This window comes from Acomys minous, assembly GCF_964271855.1.
Source record: "Acomys minous genome assembly, chromosome: 7".
In the NCBI taxonomy this organism is placed as follows: Eukaryota; Metazoa; Chordata; class Mammalia; order Rodentia; family Muridae; genus Acomys; species Acomys minous.
In genome coordinates this window covers 1,603,990-1,626,760 of record NC_140488.1, presented here as the reverse complement: position 1 = coordinate 1,626,760, position 22,771 = coordinate 1,603,990, and the positions used below count along the sequence as shown (strand labels likewise).

Below are 22,771 nucleotides of genomic sequence, written 5' to 3'. Positions count from 1 at the left end.
GGGAAGGCTAGGGCCGCTTCTCTAGCCTTCGCAGTCATCCCTCCTCGTCTCTGTGGTCGGAAAGGGGGCGGGGCCCAGCCGTGGGGCGAGACTGGGGTGGGGCGCCCTTAGCCCGGACTCCGCCTCCTTCCTCGTCACCCCCTGGGGAGGGGTAGGTGGGAGGGAATACACGGTCGCTACAGCCGGGCTGCGGAGCAGACAAACACGCCTGGTGCCCCGGGGAGGGGCGTCACCGGGGGGGGGGGGGGAGGAGCAGTAAGAGGAGGGAGGTGGAAGGGAAGAGACTGCCTCTCTGCTTAAGACTCTCGAGGTACTGACCTCAGGGGCTAAGGGACTATCAGTAGAGGGAAGCCAGTTTCCTAGGCTGCCTGAAGAGGCCACGACCCTGGAGAATTCTAAACCAACTGATCCAAGGGCCCCAGCACCACCCCGGGGGCCTAAAGCAACAGTCTCAGGGACCACTTCAAGGTTTCCAGTTGTCTAAACAGCGAGCCCTTGGTCAGAGCAACAGCCCTTCCAGCTTCTGCCTGCAACTGCAGCCTCAGGCAGCAGTTCCAGCCCTCAGCCTGCCCACCAGTCCAGGTGACATGCCGGTGCTCTCCGCTCCACGGCCCTCGCGGGTGACCACGCTGAAGCGCACAGCTGTGGTCCTGGCCCTCACAGCCTATGGAGTCCACAAAATCTACCCTCTAGTACGGCAATGTCTGACTCCTGCCAGAGGCCCTCAGGTGCCAGCTGGGGAGCCCACACAAGAGGCCTCTGGGGCCACCACAGCCAAAGCTGGCATGAACCGGGTATTTCTGCAGCGGCTCCTGGTGCTCCTGAGGCTGCTGTTCCCCCGAATTTTGTGCCGGGAAACAGGGCTGCTGGCCCTGCATTCTGCTGCCCTGGTAAGCCGAACTTTCCTGTCTGTGTATGTTGCCCGCCTGGACGGCAGACTGGCCCGATGCATTGTACGTAAGGACCCGAGAGCCTTTAGCTGGCAACTGCTACAGTGGCTCCTCATCGCTCTTCCTGCCACTTTCATCAACAGTGCCATCCGCTACCTAGAGGGCCAGCTGGCTCTGTCTTTCCGAAGCCGTCTAGTAGCTCATGCCTACAGCCTCTACTTCTCCCGGCAGACTTACTACCGAGTAAGCAACATGGATGGACGGCTTCGAAACCCTGATCAGTCTCTGACAGAGGACGTGGTAGCCTTTGCTGCCTCTGTAGCCCACCTCTATTCCAACCTGACCAAGCCACTTCTGGATGTAGCTGTGACCTCCTACACTCTACTTCGAGCTGCTCGATCCCGAGGAGCTGGCACAGCCTGGCCCTCAGCCATCGCTGGCCTGGTGGTGTTCCTCACAGCCAATGTGCTGCGAGCATTCTCTCCCAAGTTTGGGGAGCTGGTGGCTGAGGAGGCACGGAGGAAGGGGGAACTGCGCTATATGCACTCTCGAGTGGTGGCCAACTCAGAAGAAATTGCCTTCTACGGGGGCCATGAGGTGGGGCAGGGTGAGATGCTTCTTATACAGGAGAGGAGGTGGCCCGGAGATGCGTGGCAGCCAGCTATAAGCAGTAGGGAGATCCCAAAGTGTACCCAGGCTGATGTTAAAGTTCTGAAAAGGCACTGGGATGAGGCTTGGGGTAGGCCTTACATCTTAAGATGCAGAGTCTTAAGATGCAAAAATGGAGAAATAGCACCACTGGGTGGGAACTTCCCTGTGCTGGCTGCCTGCAACCTCCAGGCCACTTCTGCTTCCTTGGTAAAATTGTCTTGGACTTGGAGCTTTGAATTATAGCAATTTGAGATGCTACTAGTTTAGTTCACTCTAAACTTGCAGTCCACCATTCCTGCAGCCAACTGGGAGGAATTAGATTCCCCGACCATCTGGGAGCGGGGATGGTAGGACACAGCCTGCTACCTAACCTTTCTTGCATCTCTGGGCCCTTTGAAGGCCAGCGTCCAGCAGAGCTGGCTGGCTGGGCTGTCCGGTATTATGGGCATGACTCAGCCCAAGCAGAGGTTAACAAGCAGAGCTCAGCACAGCGGCTGCTGTGGTGTTAGTGCTCAGGGTCAAGGCTGTCAGAGCCTCAGGCATGCCTGACTAGTGACTGACAGGCTTGGCAAGCAACATGCCTAGCTCCCTCCCTCCCAGGGATAGGGATGCCTGGCCTCAGCCTCTGTCATGGAGGCCTGACAAGCTTCCTCTCCCACCCTCCTCCTTACCCCTCCCACTCCCAGTGTGGCTGCCCTTAGCCGGCCCTTCCGCCCAGATCCCAGCCACTCTATGAGGTGGGCTGGGGCCAGGGAAGCCTAGCAGACACCAGGAAAGGCTACTTTAGTCCAATGCCAGCTTTATTCTGTGGCAGCCCCTCCCCTTCCTTGTCCCTGTGGTTGCAGCTGCCTCAGGCCTTGTTCTGGCGACTGGTTTCGGTTCCTCAGTGTTTGGAGCGGGGGAGGGCCACAAAAGCACCCATTTCACCGAGGCACGAAGGCATGTGTGTGTGTGTGTGTGTGTCTGTGTGTCTGTGTGTCTCTGTGTCTGTGTCTGTGTCTGTGTCTGTGTCTGGCTTGTCTTTGACGTTTAGAAAGGATTTGTCTCTATATTCTGCAAAAAGAGGTATTGCTAGTCCGGGTCAGGTTTCAGATTAGGAAGAAAAGTGCCTTGCCCTCACTGTAACCCCTCTCCCATTCTCTTCTCCTGAATGCTGGGCTGCAGGGCCTTGGCAAGCAGCTGGGGGCCTTGGGTGAGGCACTTGGCACAATACCCATAGCTACACCATCAGCTTTAGCTGGCACTACTACCGGCTGGAGGCACGAGCCTAGATTACCAGAGTGCTGCAAGGTGGTGCACTCACTTCAGGAATGAGAGGCTCAGTTTGAGGAGAGCTGGGCTATATGAGCAGACCTAGGCAGAGGGTACAAAAGAGGGAACACCTGTGTTTAAAAACATGTCCTCTGGGATAGCTTCAGGAAATAACACATTCAACACTAGAGTTCACTTGCTGGGGCCCACGGACCTTGTGTACCCCCTCGGCCTGCTTGTCTAAGCCTTGTCTATAAAGCTTTATGGGGTGGTGGGCCACCACAGGTACATGGATTGCCCTTGTATAGGCACATGTCCCACCAGTCCCACTGGCTGTTGTACTGTGGACATGGGCTTAGATTCAAGTTAATACTTTATGACAAAAGGGACTAACTGGGTGCCTGGCAGGCAAACAGCAGGGTATAATATTCTTACTTGAATTTCAGAAAGTGCACATGCATGTATACATACACACATGTACACAACCTCCGGCTTGAAAGAGCAAAGTCCTAAATCATGTTCATTTGTAAGAATCTGGCTATCAGGCTGAGGCAGGAGGGTCACTGGGTTCAAGCCAGCCTAGGCTACAGAGTGAGGCTGTCTCAAAACAACAAAAAAGCCAAGCATGGTGGTGCACACCTTTAATCCCAGCACTTGAGAAGCAGAAACAGGAAACTTGCCACAAATCTGAGGTTGGCCCTGGTCTACATAAAGAATTCCAAACCAGCCAGGGCTATATAATGAGACCCTGTCTCAAAAAATAAAAAACAGAAGTCTGGCTCTCTAGGGCTGGGAATATAGTTCAGTGGTAGAGTGCTCACCTAGCATTGCTCAAGGCCTTAGGTTCTATCCACAATGCCTCAAACTGAAGAAAAAGCTGCTTCTCTCAACAGCCCAGCCCATGCCGTCCACATTTCTACACTGCTTGCTCCCTCCAGGCAATATGAGCTTGGACAGGTCACTTTGTTTCTCTTTGCTTCTGTGTCCTCCAATAGACATGAGAATATGCACAGTGAGGTATGTGGCAGTAAAATGGGAGGAAAAAGTGAAAGCACTCAACAGAGTCATGCTGTTTGGGCGAGGGGGTGGGGGGCAGGGCAATCCAAAATGTCCCGGTCACCTGGCCATGAGTCCTTCCCGACTCTTCTTGACTCCTCTGAGGCCTGTCTGACTGCAGCTTCCACCCAGCTTCAGAGCATATTCTCCTGGTTTTCGTGGGAAAATTAGGTGTAAGTTTCTCAAAGAAAAGAGCCTGGGAAAGTAGCAGGAAATGGGGCCTAAGTAGACTGAGATTGTTGGCTGAGTTTTGTAAATCCAAGAACTTTATCATTTGCTGTCTTGTGCTGCTCTTTGCTTAGGTCAAGGTAGAAGAGCTATTGCTCATGATGTCGGGGGTGGGAAGGCACTAGGAGGGAGCCCAAAGAAATGGGGTCAGCAGAAGATGAAAGGCAACTGCCCTCAGGGGCCTGGATCCAGAAACTGCCCAGGCAGAGTACGGAGAGGGGAGTGGGGAGTGTCCCAAGCACAGCAGTAATTGAAAGAGAGGATAAGAGGTGCCCTATAACATCAGACAGTCCCTTACTATCACCCCTATTTGAAACTTGGCCCCACCACAAATACAGTCCCCAAGCCCTTGGCCTTGTTGTGGCCATCAGACAGACAGCGTGTATATGGGCCCTACTTGGGGATTCTCACTGTCACCCCCCAGGAGTCATCACAAATGTCTTGCAGGTGGAGCTGGCACTACTACAGCACTCATATCAAGACCTGGCTTCACAGATCAACCTCATCCTGCTGGAACGCCTATGGTATGTCATGCTGGAACAGTTCCTCATGAAATATGTGTGGAGTGCATCCGGCCTGCTCATGGTAGCTGTCCCCATCATCACAGCCACTGGCTATGCAGAGTCAGGTAAGAGCCAAGGCTGCAGGGGCTAGGGTCCAGGGTCAACCAGCCTGCTTCCCCCTTCTGCCTGGGTCCACTGAGGCCTTGTGATGATCCCAAGTCTGGCATTCCTCAGAGCTCTTTGCTGCCACATGTGCATCTCAAAGTCCTTGGTGCCAAGAAGCCTAGCACAGGACCACAACCTAGGAATACCACATAACACTGCTCCACAAGTGTGCACCCTTTACCCACATGTCTTCAGCCCAGCTTTAATTGGAGATAAGCATAAAAAGTGGCTTGGGTGAGCCTCTTCATGACCCCAGCCTTGGTTTCTTCCAAACAATGCTTCTTACAAATTTCCAGGATATCAAAAGAAAAGAGAAAATAACAACAACAACAACAACAACAACAACAACAACAACAACAACAAAAATGCCAGGATAGCCAGGGGTAGTGGCACACACCTGTAACCCTAGCACTCAGGACGCAGAGAGGCAGGAGGGTCTCTGTGAGTTCGAGGCCAGCCTGGTCTACAGAGTGAGTCTAGGACAGCCAGGGCTACACAGAGAGACCCTGACTCAAAAAAACAAAACCAAACAAAAACAATAACAAATCGACAGGATAGAGGCCTTTGGGGGGCAGGGCTACTCTACCTAATAACTTTGGCGATAGTCCGGCTGTCTATTTTTGTTTGTTCCTCTATTAGTTTGCAGTTTATTCATTCAACTTTTATGATTGTGCTTGAAAGCCTCCTTAGGTTGACCAATAGCTCCCCTCCTCCCAAGCCTTAGAATAGTTTACCTAGAGAAGCAACCCTCATGACACCTGTCATTACTTCCCAGCCTGAAGTTAAGTTTCCTTAGTTTTCTTGGGGTGTTTTTTTTTTTCTGTTTGTTTTGTGTGCTTTGACGTTTAAGACAATGTCTCTTATGGCTCAGGCTGACCTTGAACTCAGTATGTAACTGAGGATGATTATGAATTATTGATCCTCCTGCCCATTTCCCAAGTGCTAGGGATTACTGGTGTGTGCCAGCACAGCTGACTGTCATGTGCTTTCCACTCTCAGTTATGGCTTTATGTGATGTGTAAGCTCACCGGTGTGCATATTGACTTCTCTGCTCCTTACTCCCTTCCTATACCTCAACCATCCTTCCTAATAGACTTATTTCCGAAGTTTATTTTTTCTTCTTTTGCTTTGCTTTGCTTTGAAATGTGGTCTCTTTTTGTAGCCCAGACTAGTCTTAAACTTGCCTTTCTCCTGCCTCAGCATCCCCAGTGCTGGGATTACACTGTGCCTGGCTAAAACACTCTTTCAGCTAATGTATCATGGGTCTTTTTCAATTGTTGTCTGAAGATATCTTTCCCATTTATTCCTGAGCTACTTAGGTTAAGCATAAAAATTTAGCACAAGGCCGGATGTGGAGGCAGGTGGATCACTGTGAGTTCCAGGCCAGCCTGGTCTACAAAGCGAGTCCATGACAGCCAAGGCTACACAGAGAAACCCTGTCTCGAAAAACCAAAAAAACAAAAAACAAAAACATTTACCACAAAGGCAATTTCTTCCAGTCATTTAAGAAGATTCGATTGTCTTCTCACTTCTTGCGTAGCTGTTAACATTTTTAAACCAGGTTATTAGTATTATACATTTTTCTCTCTAAATACCTTTATCATTTTCTTTTGCTTTGATATTCTTCAGCTTTAGTGAAATATGTGTTTAGCTGTGGGTTTTGCTTCTCCTGCATCAGACTTTTTTTTCCAAATATGCATGCTTTTCTTTTTTCTTTTCTGTGTATGGGTGTTTAGCCTCCCTGTATGTTTGTGTACCAAGTGTATGTCTGCTACCTGCAAAAGCCAGAAGAGGACATTGGATCCCTGGAACTGGAGGTTACAATGGTAACCTCTGAACCTAGGTCCTCTGGAAGAACAATATCTTAGTTATTTTTCTATTGGTTTGAAGAATCACCATAACCAAGGCAACCTATTTTAAAACCCATTTAGTCAGGCATGCTGGCACACACCTTTAATGCCAGCACTTGTGGGTCTCTGTGAGTTCCAGGATAGCCTGCTCTACAGAATGAGTTCCAGGACAGCCAGGGCTACACAGATTAATCTTGTCTCAAAAACAAACAAAACAAAATAAAACAAAAAGCATTTAATTGGGGGCTTGCTTGTAGTTTCAGAGGATGAAATTCCATGACCATCATGGAAGAGAACATGGCAGTAGGGAAGCAGTTATGGCACTGGAGCAGGAGCTCAGAACTCACATCTTACCCACAAGTTGGAAGCAGAGAGCCAGAGACACTGGCCTGTTGTGGGGTTTTAAAACCTCAAAGCCCACCCCAGCCCCCTTACCACACCTCCTCCAACAAGGCCATACTTTCTTCCTCCTCCTCCTCTTCCTCCTCCCCTTCTTTTGTTTTTTTGTTTGTTTGGTTGGTTGGTTTTGGTTTGGTTTGGTTTTGGTTTTGGTTTTTTTTTGTTTGTTGGTTGGTTTGTTTTAGTTTTTCAAGACAAGGTTTCTCAGTATAGCCTTTGCTATGCTGGAACTCACTCTGTAGACCAGGCTGGCCTCAAACTCACAGTGATCTGCCTGCCCCTGCCTCCCGAGTGCTGGGATTAAAGGTGTGTGCCACCACTGCCTGGCTCCAGCAACTGCTCTTAACCATTTAGCCATATTTAAGCTTTTCAGCTTCTCAGTCTTTCTTTTTGTTCAATAATTCTCCAGGTTACTTGTTGTTTTTCCTTCAGTTGTGTCTAACTTGATTTTTTTTTAAAGCATTTAACTATTTCTGCCTACCTTGACCACCAAGCCTTTATGTGCTTGGCCTTACTGCTCCCCCAAGTACTGCCTCCACAAGTATGTCACTTCTTTGTGTGATTTGTCTTCCTTTCCTTTTATGGTGAAGTGGATAAGGGTGTATGTAGATGTGGCAAGTGATATTCCTAGTGCTTCAAGGAGAGCCAGAGAGGAAGCCACTTAACCACTGGGGATGATTTCAGATAAGCTTTGTTTGCTGGCCTGTAATGGCAGCCTCAGGACTGGAAAGAGGTAGAATTGCTCCTCCTCCCTAGCCTTAACTCCAAAGGTTAAGAGGAGGTTCTGCCTTTGGAAAGTGCTAGCTGCTATCAGAATGTCTTAGCCACAAAAACCTGTCGAAGGAAAAGCTGTAGGGATGGTAGGAAAGAAGGCTAGTGTCCGTGCTGCCTACTGGAGCTGCCTTTGAAAGGGGGATATTTAGACAGGTTATCACACCTTTAGTGCATTCCTTTCTCCTCCCCCATTTCCTGGGCCAGGCCCCAAAGGCATATCCATCCATCCTGTTCCCTATCCTACTAATTTCTGAGCTGATTCTTTGTACCTTTTCCTCCCCAACCAACCCCTGCCATTAATCCACCTGAAGGTCACATATATCCTGGATACCTCTTCCCTCAGCTTCTGTCCCAGAGCCCTGCCCTGCCATTTTGTTTGTTTGTTTGTTTGTTTTTGTTTTCTAGACAGGGTTTCTCTGTGTAGCCTTGGCTGTCCTGGACTCACTCTGTAGGCCAGGCTGGCCTCAAACTCACAGAGATCCACCTGCCTCTGCCTCCAGAGTGCTGGGATTAAAGCTGTGTGACAGCACTGCCCAGCAGCCCTGGCCCTTTGATGACTCCCCAGTGGGCACTCATTATTTTACCCATCTGCACCCAAGGGCCCTTAGAGCTGGCTTCCTTCCTGTTCCCTACCATCATTTCCAGGCCCCACCACTTCCCAGCCTGAGTTTAATTTCTGGAGACCACATAAGTGGAAAGAGAGGGCTGGGCGTAGTGGTGCACCCCTTTAATCGCAGCACTCGGAAGGCAGAGGCAGGAGGATCACTGTGAGTTTTAGGCCAGCCTGGTCTACAAAGCAAGTCCAAGACAGCCAAGTCTAACACCGAGAAACCCTGTCTCGAAAAACCAAAAAACCAAAAAACAATAAACAAAAACAAAAACAGTGGAAATAGAGAAGCAATTCCACAAAGTTATCATTTAACCTCCACATGTATGCTATGGTATAATACATACATACATATACACACATATATATAATACATACATATGTGTGTATATGTATGTATACTACTACATATATATGTATAATGATAATAATAATAGCCTTGCTCTTCTGTGAATCACAAAGTCAAAAAACTTAAAACTGTAAACTAAGAAGATTTAAGGGCATGACCATGGGATGTAAACTGTGACTAGAAAAGCAAGTTTACACAGGAGTGACTCTTTTTTTGGTTTCCCAAGACAGGGTCTCTCTGAGTAAGGCACCAAGGTCAGGGCTTTCAAACAAAGCTCACTGGATATTGGATGAAGAGATCCAGCTGTTCAGCAGAAGTGAATGCTATGGTGCCCAACAGAAGAAGGTAGAGGCATTGTGCTTGATAGGAGCTACTTATGCCAAGAAATGAAACTGGATGCCTGGTGCCTCATGATCTTTTAATTATGTGTATGTGGGGCTCAAGTATGTCTGTGTGAGTGCAGATGCCTCAAGATGTCAGAAGCACTGAACCCCCTGGAGTGGGAGTGACAGGCAGTTGGAATCCATTTGACATGGGTTTGGGGAATCAATTTCAGATCCTCTGCAACGGTAATAAGTGCTTTTAACCACTGAGCTATCTCTCTAGATCCTTTTCTGAATAGATGGTATTGAAAGAGATGTGATTAACAGACCAGGCAGTCCAGTCATTTTAAACATATACCTCAGGCGTTTTTTTTTAATGTGTTCACAGTTGTGCAACCATCACCACTATCCAAGTCCAGGACATTTTTACTACCTCTAAAGGAAACTCCAGCTCAATTAATCAGTCACTCCTAATCCTTCTTCGCTCCACCCCTGGCACCCTCTAATCTCCCTTCTATCTCTATGGATTTGTTTATTACAGAATTCACATAGAAATGGAATCTTATGGTATGTGACCTTTGCTGTCTGGCTTCTTTCACTGACAATAATTGTTTCAAGGTTCGTCTATGTTGGCAGATGAACAAGTCCTTCGTTCCCTCTTATGGCTGACTAATATTTCATTGTATGTTCGTTTGAAACATGCATGTGTCATCACATCTGGCCTATTATAATTGCTTTTGTAACTATATATTCATTATATGTAGTGATAGATTTCATAAAGAAAAGACGTTTTGTTTCTTGATTGGATTTTTCAAGAAAAGGTTTCTCTGTGCAGCCTTGGCTGTCCTGGACTCACTTTGTAGACCAGGCTGGCCATGAACATACCATGATCCACCTGCCTCTGCCTCTGCTTCTGCCTCCTGAGTACTGAGTGTGCGCCACCACCGCCCAGCCTTTCTCAGTCTTTACATTACTGTTGCTGTTTACTGATGATGTCCCTCAGTGCTCAGAAGTATTTAATTTGGAAGTTCAGGTTGATCTGTCTCTTTGGTTGCTTGTTTTTCTGGTGTTATAACTAAGAAATCAAATGCAATGACAAGTTTTACCTATTTCCTCCTGTGAGGTAGAGAACTCTATATGCTCTCTATGTCTCATCTGTTTGTTATAACATTGTATGCACGATCCTTTTTTTGGAGACAGGGTTTCTCTGTGTGGCCCTGGCTGTCCTGGACTCACTTTGTAGACCAGGCTGGCCTTGAACTCACAACCATCCGCCTGCCTCTGCCTCCTGAGTGCTGGGATTACAGGTGTGCGCCACCATGTCTGGCTGGTATATACAATTCTCATCTTTTCCATAGTGGCTCTGTGACTTTCCACTGTCTCTCTTACCCTCACCTTTGGCCTGCAGACTCAGAAGCCATGAAGAAAGCAGCCTTGGAAATGAAGGAGGAGGAGCTGGTTAGTGAGCGTACAGAAGCCTTCACCATAGCCCGAAACCTCCTCACAGCAGCTGCTGATGCCACCGAGAGGATCATGTCATCCTACAAGGAGGTAACCCCAGTGCATCTCCTAGCCTGCCTGCTCTCCCGCTCCCAAACTGGCTGTGCTTGAGCTCATCTCACCCTCCTCATAGGTGACAGAGCTGGCTGGCTACACAGCCAGGGTGTACGAGATGTTCCAGGTATTTGAAGATGTCCAACACTGTCGTTTTAAGAGGACAGGAGATCTAGAGGAAGCTCAGGCTGGGCCTGGGGCCATGATACAGTCTGGCGTCCATATAGAGGGTCCCCTGAAGATCCAAGGTAAGGTAGTCTCTGTTCACAGTGCTTCCTCTGCCTCCGTACCCACTGATTTGTCTCCTCCCATGCTACCCCAACACACAGAAGCCCCTGTGGAGCTGGGCGGTGGTGGCGCACGCCTTTAATCCCAGCACTCGAGAGGCAGAGGCAGGTGGATCTCTGTGAGTTCGAGGTCAGCCTGGTCTACAAAGTGAGTCTAGAACAGCCAAGGCTACACAGAGAAACCCTGTCTCAAAAAGAAGAAGAAGAAGAAGAAGAAGAAGAAGAAGAAGAAGAAGAAGAAGAAGAAGAAGAAGAAGAAGAAGAAGAAGAAGAAGAAGAAGAAGCCGCCCCTGTGTACCCTGTCGCATCCACTCAGGACTCATTGCCCCCAGGACTCATTGCCCCAAAGGTCATTTACTACTAGGTCACTCTTCAGGGAGGCAGAGGCGGGTGGACCTCTGAGTTCAAGACCAACCTGGTCTACAGAGTGAGTCCTGGACCCTAAGGCTAAACAGAAAAACATTGTCTTGAAAATAAAAATAAAAAGGCTAGATCATTCAGGAGGGGACTGACCCAACAGCCTGCGTTCTCCAAACACTGACTACCAGTTGAGCTGCTGACACACCCTCCCAAATATGTTGCTCTTGGTTACCAGGAAAGGGAGAGAGGGTTCTGGATGTCAATGCTTGATATTTCACACCCATATAAACCAGCACTGCAATAAAAACAAAAGATCTGGGGCTAGGGAGATGGCTCAGCAGTTAAGAGCACTGACTGTTCTTCCAGAGGACCCAGGTTCAATTTCTAGCAACCACATGGCAGCTCACAGCTGTCTGTAACATCAATATCTAACACCTTCATACAGACATACATGCAGGCAAAACATCAATGCGCATAAAATAAAATTTAAAAAAGAACAAAAGATTTACATGGCTAGGGATATATCTTACTTAGTGTTTGCCCAGCTTACATAAGGCCCTTGGTTCAATCCCTACTACCACATAAAGTAGGCATGGTAGTTTGAAGATCAGCACTCTGTCTTTAAGTAAATAAATAAGATGTTTTAAAATAAGTAAATATTTAAATTCATAAGTATCTAATACCTGTAATCCCAGCCTTTGGGAAGCTGAGGCAAGCTTGCTGCATATTTACGACGAGTGATGGCTATGGTATTAGGCCCTGTTTCAAGAAGACGCAAAAGAAAGAAGTCAAAACAAAGTGCAAGCACAAAAGAAAGTCCAGCCAGCTTCCAGTTCAAAGGAGTCAGAATGCTTCAGCAGAGGAGTCCAGGCACTGAAGCTGATCTTACAATGTTGCTGTCATAGGACAAGTGGACACACTAAGTGCCTTGGCTTCCAGAGGACCAAAAGGTGGCAGTTTAGGGCATGCTGCTTGACTCTGAGATTATCGGCTTGTTGGAAGACCTCTGTTTTCCCATGTAGCCCTGAACCACACCATATTGTTTGGGGACCCAGGGGCCTGCTGTTGAGATAGGTTAAACCTGTGCCAAAGGAACAAGGGGTAAACACCAAGGCACAGGAAAGCAGCAAACTGTTGTGGTCCTGTTCTTCTATGCCTTCTCTCTGCAGGCCAGGTGGTGGATGTGGAGCAGGGGATCATCTGTGAGAACATCCCCATCATCACACCCACAGGAGAGGTGGTGGTGGCCAGCCTCAACATCAGGGTAGGTCAAGTGGAAGAGCATGCCCAACCTGAACTGCTGACCAGTCTGGGCCAAGTAGCTGGGGACAGGTACACTTCCCAGGTTATCTGGCCACCTACATCGGTGAACCCTAGCCCTTGGCATCTCATTTAGCTGTGTTAGCAGTGACATTGTTCCCAGGTCTGCGTGGCACGTAGGCCAAGGTCAAGCTGAGAGACCAGTGTATCTCTGACCATGAGTTCTAAAGCAATAGTGTAAGTGCTGATAAGGGAGACTATCAATTACCAGGGTTGTTCAAGGGTTACCCAAGTGCTCCTAGTCTGATCATTTGTTCATCCCACCAGGCTTCTGTGAACTCTGGGCTGCATATTAGAAACCAAAGAGAAATCAGAGAATGGCCTGCCCTTAAGTACCCATTGCTTGGTGGTGGTGCACCCTTTAATCCCAGCACTCCGGGAGGCAGAGGCAGGTGGATCTTTGTGAGTTCGAGGCCAGCCTGGTCTACAGAATGACTCCAGGACAGCCAAGGCTCTACACAGAAAAACCCTGTCTTGAAAAACAAGCAAACAGCCAGGTGTAGTGGTGCATGCCTTTAATCCCAGTGATTGGAGGCAGAGGCAGGTGGATCACTGTGAGTTTGAGGCTGGCCTGGTCTACAAAGAGTGTTCCAGGACAGCCAAGACTACACAGAGAGAACCTGTCTCGAAAATAAATAAAAAAAAAAAGAAAGAAAGAAAAAGAAAAACAAGCAAACAAACAAAAATGGGAGGAAACCTGTCTCGAAAAAAAGAAAATAAATAAACAAATTAAAAAGTCCCTAATTAGACTGTGATCTAGAGTACAATAAAGGCCACCAAAAAGTTGGTCCTCATTGGCTGAGCGGAGGCCCTATAAACCTTTCCCTCAAAGCATAGGATGTAGATAGATGGACACAAAGAGGCCCTGGCCTGCCATGTCCCAGTAAGGGAGGAGGCTGGAAAGAGCCAAGAGGAGGTGGAATATGAGGCTCCTGACTCCGCTGAGGACTTGGCTGAGCCTGAACTTGCCCCTCCCTAAAACAGCACAGCATCATAGGGTGATCTCTGATGGGCCTGGTAGGTAGCTTCCTGGCTGTCCCTGGGAAGAAACAATAGGAAGCAAAGACTCGGTGGCCTGGGTGAACAGACTGTAGCTAGGTAGAGAGTGAGACTGCCAAGGAGTCAGCTAGAAGAGGGCTAGGCCCTGAGGGAACCTCAAACTTCTTGTCACTCCTGTTCTCCAGAGCCAATTGTCTCATGCTGCTCTAGACAAGCCTCCCTGGACTGGGCAGCATTATCACCGGAAATGGAGTCCTTCCATATTCTGGAGGCTAGGAGGCCAGCTTCAAGGGGCAGGAAGGGTTCCTTTTTTGTTGTTTGGTTTGGTTTGGGTTTTTTTCTTTTCTTTTCTTTTCTTTTTTTTTTTTTGTTTGTTTGTTTGGTTGGTTGGTTGGTTGGTTTGGTTTGGTTTGGTTTGGTTTGGTTTTTCTAGACAGGGTTTCTCTGTGTAGCCCTGGCTGTCCTGGAACTTGCTTTATAGACCAGGCTGGCCTTGGACTCACAGTGATCCCCCTGCCTCTGCCTCCTGAGTGCTGGGATTAGAGGTGTGTGCCACCACAGTCTGGCTGCTTCTATCTTCATGCACATACACATCCGTGTGTACCTATTCGAATCTTCCCTCTTAGGATTTGGCCCACTCCCCTCCAGTATGCCTGAGGCTTCATTTAGCTAACTCCATGTACAATGACAGGTCCCACTCTGACACATAGGACTTCAGATAAAATCAGGGGGCACAGGTCAACCTGTCACATTGCTTAAGGTAAATCAAAAGCCAGAACCTGGATCCTCCTGGGAGCCCTATGCAATAATAACCCTTATCGCTTGCAGATAAGCAAACACCGTCATGGAAAGAAGGAAGGAACCAAGGATTTTGGTGCTGGAGATGGGCAAGCTGTCTCTGTTGCAGGGTGCTGTGCCTCCTCTGTGACCCAGTCTCTGCCTAGTGAGCAGTGGCACTAAATGAACTAAACCCTCCTTCCTGCCATTGCTGCCAGAACTCCAGTGCTCAGCTACTCTGCAGCCTAAAGGCCACCGGAGGCCCTTTGTGCTGAGCCGAGGGGCCATCTTCTGTGACCCCTGGTACCTGAGGGCACAGTAGACCATGGGGGAAGGGGTTAGCCTTGCTATCTAAAACTTTTGTTTTCATTTTTCTCTGTGTAATGGCCCCACCTATGGCTGTCTTGGAACTCTTTGTAGAGCAGGCTGGCCTTAAACTCACAGAGATCCGCCTGCCTCTACTCCTGAATGCTGGGATTACAGGTGTGTACCACCACACCTGGCTTTTTTTTTTAACCAACAGTTCCTTTGGGTGTGTGTGTGTGTGTGTGTGTGTGTGTGTGTGTGTGTGTGTGTGTGTGTGTGTGTGTGTAAGGGAATAAAATAAACAAGGTTTCATTGTATAGCTCTGGCTGTTCTGGAACTTGCTAGAACTTGTTAGCCTTCCCAAATGTTGAGATTAAATCCATGTGCCATTTCCTCCTGCTTCCCTACACAGTTCTAGAAAACCTCTTGATACTGCACTTGGATCCCACTAAAGTAGAGTTCGGAGGGATCGAACTCCTTTGGACTATCCTAGAATGCACTCATTCGTTTGACCATAGCAAAAAAGTTCTTGTCCCTGTGTTGGGCTCCTGCTATCCAGGCCTTAGGTGACAGAACCAACTCTTGTCCATTCCCTTATATCCTTGACCTGGCATTCCTTGCTTTTCTTTATTCCTTCCTTCCCGTTTCTTCCCTCCCTCCCTCCTTTCCTCCTTTCCTCCTTTTCTTTCTTTCTTTCTTTCTTTCTTTTTTTTTCCTTTGAGACAGGATCTCATGTAGCCCAGGAGAAGACTTTATGAGACTGAGAATGGGGCCACATTAATCTAGTGGCTGGGGAAAAAACCTTAAGCTCTGGATGCTATGCCCCGATGCTTCCACAGGTGGAGGAAGGTATGCACCTGCTCATCACAGGCCCTAATGGCTGCGGCAAGAGCTCACTGTTCCGAATCCTGGGTGGACTCTGGCCCACGTACAGTGGTGTACTCTATAAACCCCCACCCCACCGCATGTTCTACATCCCTCAGAGGTGAGTAAACCCGTTCACTATGCCTTCCTCACCTCTTCCCATCTGTGTATTGGAAGAATATCAGGAGAGGAAACTAAGATGTTACCCCAGATCCCAATAGCCAGGAGCACAAACTAGTCCTCTTCATTTCAGATTTGTGGGTGGGGATGGGGGTCTTACACTTAGATCCACAGATGGTGTGGTATATTCCTTATGGCCTTGCACATACGTGAGTATATGGACATTCTAGCTGGGAGACCACCTGCATGTGGTATGTCAGCTGTTGGAAAGCACTCTGGGGCCTACTAAGGCACAGAGCATTGTTGGGACAGGGCTTCCTTGCCCCCAGTGGACATGCAGCTTTCCTACAGGCCCTACATGTCCGTGGGCTCCTTGCGTGACCAAGTGATCTACCCCGACTCTGCAGAGGACATGCGGAGGAAGGGCTGCTCAGAGCAGCAGCTGGAAGCCATCCTGGGCATCGTGCATCTCCGCCACATCCTGCAACGGGAAGGAGGTAGGGGCAGGGCACGGGTTACACACCGCTCATCCTTTGTCCCAAGACTCTGATGGGGAACCTGTTGCTACCCTACCTCTGGCCTCCACCCACAATCCCAGGGGACAGGAGTTACCTCAGCATCCAGGAATTTAAAGTGCCTGTCAGGAAGGAAGTGTAGACAGGGTTCTGTGGTGCCAGGAAAGGAGACTTGTAGCAGAACACTTTCTTCATTTGGAGCATTAAGAGACCCTTTGTCATTGGGTGTGGTGGCTCACACCTTTAATCCCAGCGCTCAGGAAGCAGAGGCAGGTAGATCACTGTGAATTCGAAGCCAGCCTGCTCTACGAAATGAGTCCAGGACAGACAAGGGTACACAGAGAAACCTGGAGAGAGAGAGAGAGAGAGAGAGAGAGAGAGAGAGAGAGAGAGAGAGAGAGAGAGAGAGAGAGAGAGATTGTCAAAAATGGAACCTGGGACAGATTGCAACTGGGGCATGGCATAGAGAGATATTGGCTGCCCTTGTGAGACACTGAAAGCTCTGAGGCTTTAGGTAACTAACTGACAGATCAGTTGTACATTTGAGCAAACTGACCCTTTTCTTGAGCTGGGCGGTGGTGGCTCACGCCTTTAATCCCAGCACTTGGGAGACAGAGGCAGGTAGATCCGCTGTGAGTTCGAGGCCAGCCTGGTCTACAAAGTGAGTCCAGGATACACAGAGAAACCCTGTCTCAAAAAAACCAAAAAATAAAAATAAATTAAAAATGACCCTTCTCTGACAGATCAATTGTGCATTTAAGCAAACTGAGCCATTTCTGGGTAGGGTAAGATGGCCAAACACTTTTCTTTCTTTCTTTCTTTCTTTCTTTCTTTCTTTCTTTCTTTCTTTCTTTCTTTCTTTCTTTCTTTTCCCCTTGGTTTTTCGAGACAGGGTCTCTCTGTGTAGTTCTGGCTGTCCTGGACTCAGTCTGTAGACCAGGCTGGCCTCGAATTCACAGAGATCCAAGTGCCTCTGCCTCCCTTAAAGGCATGTGCCACCATGTCTAGCAATTTAGGGGTTTTTTGTTTGTTTCTTTGTTGTTTTGTTTTTTAAAGATTTATTTATTATGTATACAATGCTCTGCTTGTATGTACACCTGCAGGCCAGAAGAAGGCATCAGATCACAAAGTAGATAGTTGTGAGCTATCATGTGGTTGCTGGGAATTGAACTCAGGACCTCTGGAAGAGCAGTCAGTGCTCCAAACCTCTGAGCCATCTCTCCAGCCCCCTTATTTTTTTTTTTTATTTTTTATGTGCATTGGTGTTTTGCCTGCATGTGCATGTTTTTGTAAGGGTGTCAGACCTTGGAGTTATAGACAGTTGTGAGCCACCATGTGGCTTCTGGGAATTGAACTCAGGACCTCTGGAAGAGCAGCCAGTGCTCTTAATTGCTAAGCCGTCTCTCCAGCCCCAAGTACATGTTTCAGTTTGCAAAGAGGCTTGGAATGTGAGTGGACAGCAGAGTCATGGACGACTCTGAGAACAGCCCTTGAGAAGGAGGGGCAGGTAGCAAAAGAAAGTGTTTTGAAAAGAGAAAGGTTATTGAGGGGCATCTCCTCTCGTGTCCTGTGGTTGCCCTGAATGGCTGGTACCTGTGGCCAACCATTGCCACCTTTTAGGATTGAATTCTACTCTGAGAAACAGTAGCATACTAGTCCCCATAGTGGTTCAAATCACTTATAGACTTTTCCTACTGTGCTTTAAATCCCAAAAGGTGGGACCAAAGTTGGGAGGCAGAAATGTTCACTGTAGGCTCTGAGGATACAAGCTCTTTTACAAAGTTACAATGCTTTGCATGGCTTCCATTCCTAAAGTCAGCTTATGAGCCAATACGACTGCTGTAGCTAACACATCTAATCCCCAGACTGTAGGATGGAGGAAGTGGTTAGGGCAGAGACCAAGGATACTTGCTTTCTGTCTTCCCAGAAGTTTCCATGGGTACTACATGTATGATAGTGGCTAGAGTTAGCACCATGGTTACCCTTCACAGGGTAGACTAAAGTGTTTTACATGCCCTAAGGGAACTTCTAGTCATGTAAAAACACAGGATGGTTGATAGGAGATGACTTCTGTCACACACTCCTGACAAATCGCCTTCCTTACATGCTTACTCAGTCCTGGGGAGAACACTCTAACCATCAGTGGGGCTCTTTGTCCTCATCACCTGCTGCCTGCTGAGGGCAGAGTTGATGGGTTCTTCATTGGCAACATTAGGTGTCCTGGGACTGCCAGGATTAAGTACCATGGACTCATGGGCTTCAGTAGAGAACTTTGGTTTTGGCATTCTGGAGACAGATTTAGGTGTGGCAAGGCTAGCTCTTTCAGAAACTGTGAGAGGGGCTGTGCTCAGCTGGTAGCAAGCCAACTTCTCACTGTGTGTCTTCACGTCATCTTACCTCTGTACATGTCTCTGTTTCAATTTCTATTTTCTATAAAAGTACCAGTCACACTGGATTAGGGTTCACCCTCTTGGCTACAACCGTCTCTCCAAAGCCTTCTGGGGGCAAACCGCAGCATATGTTTTGTCGAGGGCAAAATTCTTTCCCACCTCAACTTTTTTTTTAATTTTATTTTTTATTTTTTGGTTTTTCTGAGACAGGGTTTCTCTGTGTAGCCCTGGCTGTCCTGGACTCACTCTGTAGACCAGGCTGGCCTCAAACTCACAGCAATCCACCTGCCTCTGCCTCCCAAGTGCTGGGATTATAGGCGTGCACCCCCACACTCAGCTTGGAGAAAATTTTTATTCCAAGTCTTTCAGTTATTAGTATTACAGGCTGATGAAGACACCAAGCAGAAGTCTGCAAGGAGACAAGTTCTGCTAAGGTCAAATATGTCATGGATGCCAGGCATGCTAGCACACGTGGAGGCTGAGGCAGGCGGATCACTGTGAGTTCGAGGCCAGCCTGGTCTACAGAGCTAGTCCAGGACAGCCAGGGCTACACAGGGAGAAACCCTGTCTCGAAAAAACAAACAAACAAGCAAACAAACAAAAACCAAAATAAAAAACAAATATGTCCTGGCTTTCCATCAGCCCCATTTAACCCTGGCCCTACCCCACATCCCGCTGGGTTCCTGTTTAATTGAGTTGAGCCCCTGACTCCTGCCAGGTTGGGAGGCTGTGTGTGACTGGAAGGATGTCCTCTCTGGAGGGGAGAAGCAGAGGATTGGCATGGCACGCATGTTCTACCACAGGTAAGCATTGTAGTGACTTTCAAGAACCTTCAGTAATCTGGACCCAATAAGAGGGAAAATGGGTGATTCCTGTAGGAGGAAGACAGCTGTGTGGAGGAACCTCACCCCTTCTCCCAGTGCAGCAGGCCCATGGGTCACAAGTGGTTGGCCAGGGGCTGGAAGTTGTACAGTGGTAGAGAATTCACAACTTTCCTCTTTACCCACTCCCACTCTAAGGCCCAAGTACGCCCTCCTTGATGAGTGCACTAGTGCCGTGAGCATTGATGTGGAAGGCAAGATCTTCCAAGCAGCCAAAGATGCTGGTATCGCACTGCTGTCCATCACCCACCGGCCCTCCCTGTGGTAGGTGTTCTTGGAATTGTGGGTGAGGCTGCCACGTGAAGTGGAAAAGCAGCTGTGACAGTCTCCCATCCCTCTCCTGTTCAGGAAGTACCACACACACTTGCTGCAGTTTGATGGGGAGGGAGGCTGGAAGTTTGAGAAGCTGGACTCTGCAACGCGCCTGAGCCTGACTGAGGAGAAGCAACGCCTGGAGCAGCAGTTGGCAGGCATCCCCAAGATGCAAGGGCGCCTTGAGGAACTCCGCCAGATCCTTGGCGAGGCTGCAGCCCCAGTTTAGCTCTTCAGTCCCAAATATTCCCCATTTGACTGGGCACCTTGTCCCCATCCCCCACCCTTCTCTAGGCTCTCGGATCACATGAAGGACACCCCCCTCACTGCCCTGCATGCCTTCTCCTCCCAAGCCTCCTAGCCAATTGCCTGACTTCCCTAAAGACCCCACTCTTGGGCAAGTAGATACGAATGAGGACACTCTGCTTCCCACCCCCACCCCAACCTTCACTCTGGGATCTGCTCCATGAACTCTGCCCCGTTCTGGGCAATGTGTCCTTTACTTCTCTCTGGAGAGGGGTGGGGGGTTTGGAAGGCCCCAGTCCTGACCCGACACCAGTATGGCCGAGCCGTAGGAAGCAAGCAGCCAGAATGTGGCAAGCCTGGTGGTTGTGGGTTCTATCCCTCCTGAAACCCAAATCGTCATCATTCTTTTGATTCAGCCCTTTGTTGCCATTCCCGTGAGTGGCCAGCCAATCCCTCTGTCCCACAGGACACCTCCCTGCCATGGAAACAGCCGAATGGGGCCCAGCATCAGAGAGGGCCCAAAGTGTGCCCTTCCCCATGTTAACCCCCAGAACGGCAGGTTTCTCCTGAGCCATGAGAAGAATGTAGCCCTGGCCCTCCGACTCCTCCACCTTCTACAACCTAATTTATTTGACTCCCAGTTTATAGCTGTCTGAATTGCCAACATGAGCCCCCTGCCAGCACAAGAGGTGACTGGGTGGTCTCTTCACTCTACCCAGCCTCTGGTGCCAAACCTGGCCCCTCACCAGCCTACACTGCCAGTTGCCACTGGGGGTGCCCTCTGCCAGCTAGGCAGGAGTGAGGGCACCATGTTCCCAGCTCAGTGCCAAAGAGGGGTCATGGGAGGTGCTGTGTCTGCTAAGCCAGCCCTCACTGAGAGGGAGACCCCCCCACGCCGCCACTGTGTGCCTTTCCTGGGCCCTCAGCCTCTGGCTGGGATGCCCCCCCCCCCCACTCCTTTCAGTAAAAACCTCCGGAAAGCATGTTCCTGCCTCCTGGACGTGTTGTCTGGTAGAAGTTCTGGGAAGTAAGCCAGGCATGGTGGCATACATTTTTTAATCCCGTACTCAAGAGGCAGAGGCAGGCAGACCTCTAATGGGCTCAAGGCCAGCCTGGTCTACAGAGTGAGTTCTACGACAGCCAGGGCTATAAAGTGAGACCGACATAAAAAGAAAAGTTTTGGCTGGGCGTGGTGACACACACCTGCAATCCCAGCACTTGGGAGACAGAGGCAGGCAAACCTCTTGTGAGTTTAAGGCCAGACTTGTCTACAAGGTGAATCAAAGACAGCCAGGACTACAAGAGAAGCCCTGTCACTGGGCGATGGCACACAGGCAGGCGGATCACTGTGAGTTCGAGGCCAGCCTGGTCTACAAAGTGAGTCCAGAATAGCCAAGACTACACAGAAAAACCCTGTCTTGGAAAAAAAAAAGAAAGAAAGAAAAAGAAAAAAAGAAAAAAAAAGTTCTTGGAAGAGGTCACAATGTTCGTTGGGAGAAAAAAAAAAAAGAGAGGAGACCTAGCCGGGCATGGTGGGGCACGCCTGTAATCTCAGCACTGTGGAGGCAGAGGCAGGTGGATCTCTGAGTTCCAGGCCAGCCTGGACTACATAGTGAGTCCAGGACAGCCAAGGCTACACAGAGAAATCCTGTCTGTCTCAAAAAATAAAAATAAAAAGAGAAAGAAGCCGGGTGGTGGTGGCGCATGCCTTTAATCCCAGCACTCGGGAGGCAGAAGCAGGTGGATCACTGTGAGTTCAAGGCCAGCCTGGTCTACAAAGTGAGTCCAGGACAGCCAGGGCTACACAGAGAAACCCTGTCTCAAAGGGGAAAAAAAGGATACCCGACCCCAAACATGGGTTCAAGTGAGAAACTGGTCAGCTGTTAATCCCATGGCACTCAAAGTCAGTGTTCTCTGGTTATACCAACTGAACCTTAGCGAGGTAGAGCTCCCGATCATTGCTTCTTAGGCCAAATGACTTTGATTCCTTTTCTGAAGAGAAGAGACCCCAGCCTAGTCCCTGCTATAGAAAGCCCGTGAGCTGCCAGGGAGGTAAGCTGAGCACTGAGAGCCACAAGGAAGAACTGATTTCTCTATTGAGTTGGACCTTCTAGGAAGAGGAAACAGCTTCTGCAACAGCCCAGGGGTGAAGAGTCCAGTGCAGAGAAAGAATTTAGTTCCCGTGCAGAGGGAAGGAAAGGCCACCACTGAGGGAACCAGGCGCAGTGGCTGTAATCCCAGCAGAGGCAGAGGCAGAGGCAGGCAGACCTCTGTGAGTTCAAGGCCAGCCTGGTCTACAGAGGGAGTCAGGACAACTGTTGATACACACACACACACACACACACACACACACACACACACACACACACACTGAGGTGATATGCAGGATGGGAATGGCCTTGGATTCTGTGTAAAGAATGGGGAAGAAATACTGTGGGCAGCTATCATAAAGCTAGCCTGAGTTCCCATGCTGCCTGCCATCCTACCCTCAAGTCAGAAACCCAGGTATACATGTATATTTGTAGATTCTGTACAATATCCACAGCAGCCCGAGTGCCCAGCAACAGATGGACAAATGCATACAGTAAAATATTATTTGACCATAAAAGACAGTGAAGCAGCTACAACGTGCATGGACATAAAGAAGCCAGGCACAAGCTGTGTGTGGTGGCGCACACCTGTAATCCCAGTACTCAGGAGGCAGAGGCAGGCGGATCGCTGTGAGTTCAAGGCCAGCCTGGTCTACAAAGTGAGTTCCAAGGCTACACAGAGAGACCCTGTCTCAAAAAAAGAA

The 22,771-nt window shown here is 49.0% G+C and overlaps 1 protein-coding gene across 1 annotated transcript; it reads left to right on the top strand.

Moving 5' to 3' along the window:
- Positions 1-256: 256 nt before the first annotated feature.
- ABCD1 (ATP binding cassette subfamily D member 1) lies at positions 257-22,771 on the top strand. The gene is made up of 10 exons (XM_084788915.1): positions 257-1,487; positions 4,524-4,704; positions 10,455-10,597; positions 10,680-10,848; positions 12,417-12,511; positions 15,489-15,634; positions 15,985-16,130; positions 19,257-19,341; positions 19,558-19,683; positions 19,768-22,771. The coding sequence occupies exons 1-10, from the start codon at positions 588-590 to the stop codon at positions 19,958-19,960; spliced, it is 2,184 nt and encodes a 727-aa protein (XP_084645041.1). The 5' UTR covers positions 257-587; the 3' UTR covers positions 19,961-22,771.